Below are 7564 nucleotides of genomic sequence, written 5' to 3'. Positions count from 1 at the left end.
CAGGGTGCATCAACATCTCCCGGAAGGACCTGAGGCTCCCCTTCCCCAAACACAGCCACAGTCCTACCCCGAGCTGGAGCAGCCCTTCGTCGCGCACATGCGCGGTGGCTTGGTCCATCGCCTGGAAGTACCCAGAGGAATGTCCTTGCAGGCAGAGAATTTGATCAAGGGTATCCTGAGCGCCTTACAGGTAGACACCAGCGGCCATCACCTCACCGAATCCAAATCTGCTTTCCTGGATAAAAACAGCGGAAATGGCGTCTTCAACAACATGGAAGTTGATGTAACCGGAAAGTGCAAGACCCTCTACACCGTCAATCCTCTTCGCCTGGATGAGCTCCAGCGCAAACCTTACCTCGCCCCCTTGGCCGATGTCTCTCAACAGAAGCCTGGCCAGCTCTTGGAGATCACCAAGTCCAGGGACCATGCTGACTGCGACCGGAGAGTGGCATATCACTTCGGAGTCTCCGAGAGTGCCAAGTGGGAACACAACCCTCACAGCAACGAAAACTTCATGGATGTGAGTGCTTTCACCTCTTTTGCAATCATATTTTTATATATATACTGTCCTAATCACACATTCATTCAACTTACAAAGACCCGTTAAATGAACGAAGTTGTTTTGATTGCAGCGCGCCACATTCACTCGGCTCATAGTCGACCAGGGCAATAACACCATTTACTCCTCTTACTACACCACCAAGGTGTCTGCCAGCCCCGTCCTGCACAGGAAAGACCAGGTCGAGGTCGTCAGCAGCGTCAACATGACCCTCGCGGAGATCTTGCCCTTGCCAAGAAACCGAGCTGAGGAGCAAAAACCTTCCCAAGCTCGTTTCTCCAACATGCTCTACAGGCTTTCCAGCCCCAAGGCTCAGCAAGAAAACAAGGATTACTCATCATCTAGCTCCAGCAGCTCTTCCAGCAGCAGCAGTGAAGAGAGCCATGCTCAAAAACAGCAAAACAAACAGAAGCAACAACAGAGGAAACAGCAAGAGAATCAACAGCAGCAGCGCCAAGCTGCTCATTCCAGACAACGCAGGTAAGCAGCTTACTCGAAACAATTATGTTGATACTGTTATTATTTTGAACGAATTTAAAAAATACATGCCTATTTTACTTCAGATCGGCTATTCCTGACAGACGTGCTGAACAGAATCATTACCAAGAAGAACGGCAGCACTCTGGAAACAATAACCAACAACAAGGATATACTCGTACCTTCAAAAATAAGTATAAGAGGAATGAGTCATCTGGTTCCTCTTCTTCCGAATCCGGTTCTTCTTCTTCCAATCCTTCCTCTTCATCCAGCTCTGAGAGCTCAGACAAGTGGCAAGATTCCCCCAATATGGATGATAGGCCCATTCACTCCGGTTTTGTCAACCCAGATCTGCACCAACAAGATCAAAATTCTCTGGTCGAGCAAATCGTCAAGATGACAGAAGAGATCGCCAGCGCTATTGACAACGATCAAAATCTTCCCAAAGCAGATATCTTGGAAAAATGGAACATCGTTGTTGAAGCTGTCAGAGAACTGGACTACAAACACTTGGAACAGGCCACCAACCAAATTCAGAAGGCTGGAAAGAATAAGAAGAATTGGAATCTTTTCCGTGACGCCGTTGCCCAGGCTGGTAGCCAGCCTGCGTACAAACAGATCAAGTCCTGGGTTCAGTCCAAGAAGATCCAGGGAGAAGAAGCTGCTCAGGTGATCTCTCACCTTCCGAACACCCTGCACTACCCGACAAAGGAACTTCTCGAAGACTTCTTCAAGTTCGCCATCAGCGACCAGGTCAAACAACAGAGAAACCTGTACGTGACTGCCCTCCTTGCATCCACCAAATTCATTCGCGTGGCCCACGTTGACAACTCCACAGTCCACCGTTACTACCCCGTGCACACGTACGGTCGCTTGGCAAATAAGAACTTTGAGATTGTGACTGAAACTGTCCTCCCCTATCTGGAGAAGGAACTGCGTGAAGCTGTTCAGAAGAAAGACTACAAAAATGCCCAAGTCTACATCAAGGCCATCGGCAACGTGGGACATCCAGCGATCGTCCAAGCTTTCGCCCCCTACCTGCAAGCGCAAGTGCAAGCGCAGACTTTCCTGCGTACACAGATGGTCATGAACTTTAACAACCTTGCCCGATTGTACCCCGAGTCCAGCCGCCTCACCTTATTCAACATCTACCAGAACCAAGGCGAAAACTACGAAGTGCGTGTAGCTGCCGTGACTGAGCTCATGAGTTCCAAGCCGACCCAAGTCATGCTCCAGCGTATGGCCCAGAACACCCACACTGACTCCAGCTACCAGGTCCGTTCCGCCGTACAGTCCGCTATCCTGAGCGCAGCTAGCGCATACCAGCGAGAGCATCGCGTAATGTAAGTCACCAACTCACCATTCTTTTTACGTATTTGTTACAGTATTTGATACACTTGTACTGAACTCGTGCATTATTTTACAGCGCCAAGTACGCTCAAGCTGCTTCCATGATGCTGAGCGAGAGAGAATACGACATCCAGTACTCCAAGCTGAAGTTATCCGAGTACGACAACGAGGAGATGAACGTTGGATACGCCAGTAAATACTGCCAGATTGGATCACTCGACAGTTATTATCCCAAGAATATCAAATTCTCATTCCAAGGGAAACGCGGATCTTCTATGAAGCCAACTAAGGTAAAATGGCTGACGATCTACCTAACACAGTTTTCCGATTTGATATCTGGATAAACACTAATGAAAACAAATTTGTGCTAACTTTTTTAGGTACACGCCGCCGTCTCCAGCGTCAAGCAGTGGATGGAAGCTATCGCGCAATGGCTCAATAAGTACCAAAAGCAACATGGACAGGAACAGGGACAGCAACAGGGACAGCAACGCCAGTCAGGAAGGAACGGCAACAATGGAAACGTTGAACAGATCGCTCAAATGCTGAAGATCAAGGGCTACAAGCAGGAGCCCCTACAAGCCCATTTGTTGTTGGAACTTTTCAGTCAACAGCGATTCTTCTCTTTTGGTGCCGAGTCCATCAACCAATTCTCAGACATGATTGGATCATCTGGTTCCCTCCAGAGGGGAGTTAACTACTCCTACACAAAAGTGTTGAGTAAGGAAGATACCATCATCATGTTCCCCATGGCTATGGGAGTTCCATTCTATCTGAAGTACAGAACCCCCGCCATCCTCAGTGTAGAGGGACAGATCAAAGCTCATCTCACCTCCCACGATTCCTTCACCGTCAATGTCACCACTGACGTAGACTTTCTTTATTCCTCTAACGTCGATGGAAGAATCGGTTTCCTCAACACTCTCGGCAAGCAGCTTGAATACGTTGTATCTGGTGTCGTTCAGAAAATGCAAGTCAAGATTCCCATGAATGCCTCCGTCGGAATCGACGCCCAAGGCAAGGTCGACATTGATATGAACATCCGCACTGAATCCGACAAGGACGTCGATATCTTCCACTACAGCTCCTGGCCTTATACCTCAATCTACCCCAAGAAAGGCAAGAAGCCCGTGGCTCAAGAGCAGAACACAAAGGTCAGCCAGAAGAATAAGAGACCCACTTTCATCTATAAAACATACGGACTAGAAGAACTCGGGTTCGCCATCAAGGTTGAAGCCAAAACCGACGAGAAACCCGGCACAGACCAGTTCTATCGTTTAGCCCTCTCCAACCCCGTGGCCGCCGCTGCCTTCCTGCTGTCCAGCAATGACATCAAACTGTACACCTACAACCTCAAGTACTCCCCCAGGGAATCTGAGGCTTCTGAGATAAGCTTCTCTGCAGCCTACAGTAAGCAGCTTTCCAAGTTTCTGATATTCAGTATGTAGTAGTATTTCGTTAAAGTCACCATTTATGAAAATAATACCTTTATTACTAAAATTACAGATTCCTCGGTAAGCTTCAAGCCCAAAGAAGAGTGGCAAGTTGGAACCAGCGTCGGAGACCTCTGGCAGAGCCCCAGCAAGGAAGCTACTCAGATGATCAAGCAGGTCAGGAAGGGAGGTGAAGAGAGGAGGAACTACATGCTCCAGATGGCCGCTGCCGGTATCAACAGCGCCGAAGCACATATGCTGGACTTCGAATTGAGATCCCAAAAGGGAAAGAAAAACTCTCGCTACGTAGCTACCGCCGCCTGGGCTAAGAGCCTAGTTGTCACTAAGGCACAAGGAGCCTTCTACTTCTACAAGAAGAACGCTCAGAACAAGGAGTTTGAAGCTGCCGCTACCGCATCTGCCGACTTCTCCATCGCCCCCATCATTAACTTCCAGAAGGCTCTCGAATTCCAACCCTTCACCAAGATGCAATTCGCTATTAAATACGGAAAGGACGCCAACTCCGGCGCATCCATCGACATCCAGGGTAAGATGGACCAGACACAAGATCGTAAGGATTACGTCCGAAACCTTCCAGTGGCCAAGCACTGTCTGGCTCAGATGAAGGAAGGAAACCAGCTGCTCTCCGCCTGCCGTAACGCCACCGGCAGTGCTAACTCCATGGACCGTTTGGTACTGATCGCCCACTACCAGAATGTCGGAAACGAGGTGCAGAACACCACCTATGGCATCTACAAGACCGTTCGTCAGTTGGCCAGCGACCACGTTGAGGAAGATTGGGTCAGCTACTCCGGAAAGGACAAGCAGATTGAGTTCCAGATGAGACTCAGCCCGAACCTGAGAAGAATGAATGCTTCTCTGAGCACTCCCAAAGTATACCTTGGCCTGATCGATATTCCAGTGAACTCTTATGCACAGAGCCTCTTGGGTGTACACCCTACCTTCGGCTTCTTCCGCGGAGTGAACAAACAGGCATTCGGCAACCAGGGATTCGGTGAGTGCGCAGGCTTCATTCTCTGAATACTTTTGTTATTTAAGTATACTTTTATCATATCATTAATGAATAATATGTAATGTATCTTTCCAGCTACTTGCTCCGTGGAAAACGACAAGATCGAGACCTTCTCCAACAAGAGCTTGGACTACTCTATCGACAGCTGCTGGCATACACTCATGCAGAACGGTTCAAGCAACACCGAAAATGGAATTCAATCTTCCCCAAAACAAACTTCCGTCGTTATGAGGTCTCCCGAGAAGAACAAGAAGGAAGTTCGCATCTACTACAGGGCTCATAGCGATGAAGACATCGAGATCACTCTCGGCTCCTCCCCCAACAAGATTTCCGTGAGGCGCGGGTCCAAGCAGCCCTACGACTACTCTGTATCCAATCAATACGTGTCCGACCTGTATGGAGAGCAATACAGGAGCCGCCTGGTTCGCGCCTACAACACCCCCAGCGGAGAGCTCCTTGTCATCTTTGGAAACAACGAGCTGATCACCCTCTACGATGGCCAGCGCCTCAGTGTATCAGGATCCGAATCCTACAAGAACTCGACCAGTGGAATCTGCGGCACTATGTCCGGAGAGAGGTCGGACATGGTAGCTCCTGGCGATTGCTATTACCAGAGCGAAACTGACTTTGTTTCTTCGTGGATGTGGAATCAAGAGCAGAGTTGCAGCGGACCGTCCAGGGATCTGCAGCGCCAGGCTCGCAAGGCCGCTTGCATTCCCTCCAACTTCTTGCCCTCACGTATCTACGTCAGCCCGGAAAACAACAGGTTCAACAAAGATCACTCCTCATCTTCCAGCAGCTCTTCCTCTTCCTCCAGCAGCTCCAGCAGTTCTAGTTCCAGCTCCAGCAGTTCCAGCTCCAGCTCCAGCGAGGAGGACAAGGACCAGCAGCACTCCGGACAGAGGCAGACCAAAACCTACGGAGGCAAGCAGCAGGGATGCACGCTACAGCGCCAAGTGCAGTACTACAAGCAGAACGGACAGATCTGTATCTCCCAGAGGCCCCTGCCCGCCTGCAACAGGTCTTGCCAACCCGATCAGTACATGCAGCTGCCGGTGAGATCAATTTACCTTCTGACTGTATTTTAGATGGCCTGCTCTTCTACCTCTTATGCACCATTAATGTCCGATTACCTTCTTAACTCATTTTACTGTCTTCTTCCAGACCAAGGTGATTTGCAAGTCAGCGAAGGACCAGCAGCAGAATCAGTACAAGGACCAGATTGAGAAGGGTCAGAACCCTCAGGTGGAAGGCTCCTCCAACAACGAGGTCATCTTTAAAGTGCCCGTCTCCTGTGGAAGCAAATAAGGAACTAAGACAACAACGTCAATACCAACAACAAGGAAGAATGTAGACTGTAACTGTCTTATAATATGACTTATGTTCTTTACATAATACTTTCCACACAAAGACAAATACGCTTAATAGATCTTTAGCAACGTAAACAATTACTTTCTTAGAATATTTGAACCATTCTAACAACGACCATGGCTATACTTTTTGATTTTGAGTTGGCAAGGTAAAATCTTTGTTCTATCGAACAAGGATTTACTTTGAATATTTTTTATAAATATACCTGTATATATGTATGTATTATTTTATATTGTTTTGTATTATATTTATATCCAGTAGAAAAAAAATCGTTTTATAAAATATTATATCTATGTATGTATATTCATATATAAACTTTTATTTAATATATTGTAACTGTGATGGCTGTTCTTAAATACATATATTGTATGCTTGTTTATTGATTATATATATATTATATTTATATTAAAGAGCAATATTTAGTAAAAAAAATCATTCTTTCATTTTTTGTGAGTTTACCTTGCCTGTTACTTGCATGTTTATTTTTTTTTAACGTGATGAAGAGTCCCAACCGTATGAAGCCAGTGAGACTATGACTTCCCAAATTGGGGTATGTTGCACGGCCAAAGCCATTTCAAGCAACGTTTAATTAACTATTTATTTTTAATTCAATTCAATTATATTCAACCTATCAACGTTTTTGAAATTGTGAAAATCCTATCAACGTTTTTTGTCTATATGCTACACTAGCATTGTTGATATTGCCAGTATTTTAACTGGAGTTGGACTTATTATAGGGTGTTTGCTATTATACTTCGAAACTCTCGGGATACTTGTGGGCAGGGGAGAGTAATTTAATAACCTAAATTATAGAGTATGTGATGTTGAATAACTTATATATCGCGCACAAAACTCTCATTTGGATGCGTGTTAAAGATGGACAACCGAAAAATATGTGATATAACCCCTTGGGACAGGTAAAACTTTGAAAATTTCGCAAATCTAAATATAATATTGAAAACCATAATCGAAATTAGAAAGTTAGCTAAACACACTGCACGCTGCAGCGCATCTCTAGGTAGTCATTATTCAGTGGACTGCAAATGTAGCCAGCTGCACTTTAGAGGTTAATCTTGATATCATCGCATGATAAAGAGCTGAAAGTCCCCAGCCTTTGCACTCCTATTTCTACGATTTTAAATGTTGAGACGGAAGTCGCTCAAGAGAATCAGATACTTGAGCGAATCCATGTCAAGCATCAGAATAATAGAAGATTATGTAAGACCGAGTTTTTTTATTTATTTTTTTATTCTACAACAGAACATTCATTCCAGTTACAGTACAATTTTACATCATATCAGCATTTAACTAAGTGACTCTTCAATAATTGTTTTAGGTCAT

At 46.0% G+C, this 7564-nt stretch overlaps 1 protein-coding gene across 1 annotated transcript; it reads left to right on the top strand.

Moving 5' to 3' along the window:
- The first annotated feature begins 256 nt into the window (after positions 1 to 256).
- Positions 257 to 6265, top strand: LOC149409815 (vitellogenin-like). The gene is made up of 8 exons (XM_089649078.1): positions 257 to 520; positions 633 to 955; positions 1240 to 2379; positions 2463 to 2676; positions 2767 to 3796; positions 3893 to 4834; positions 4928 to 5907; positions 6017 to 6265. Exons 1-8 carry the CDS (start codon positions 272 to 274, stop codon positions 6158 to 6160), a joined length of 5022 nt encoding a protein of 1673 aa, XP_089505204.1. The 5' UTR covers positions 257 to 271; the 3' UTR covers positions 6161 to 6265.
- Positions 6266 to 7564: the final 1299 nt, after the last annotated feature.

This window comes from Hesperophylax consimilis, chromosome 29, assembly GCF_061612785.1.
Source record: "Hesperophylax consimilis isolate HC1 chromosome 29, BYU_Hcon_1.0, whole genome shotgun sequence".
Classification (NCBI taxonomy): domain Eukaryota; kingdom Metazoa; phylum Arthropoda; class Insecta; order Trichoptera; family Limnephilidae; genus Hesperophylax; species Hesperophylax consimilis.
Note: the sequence above shows the minus strand (reverse complement) of the source record. Positions and strands in the feature narration are given on the sequence as shown.

What these genes read in the sequence shown, in the direction of transcription:
- LOC149409815 (XM_089649078.1), top strand. Translation starts at nt 272, where the DNA reads ATGGAAGTTGATGTAACCGGAAAGTGCAAGACCCTCTACACCGTCAAT. An exon ending in GCAACGAAAACTTCATGGAT is followed by an intron (nt 521 to 632) that starts GTGAGTGCTTTC and finishes TTTTGATTGCAG; the next exon opens with CGCGCCACATTCACTCGGCT. An exon ending in ATTCGGCAACCAGGGATTCG is followed by an intron (nt 4,835 to 4,927) that starts GTGAGTGCGCAG and finishes GTATCTTTCCAG; the next exon opens with CTACTTGCTCCGTGGAAAAC.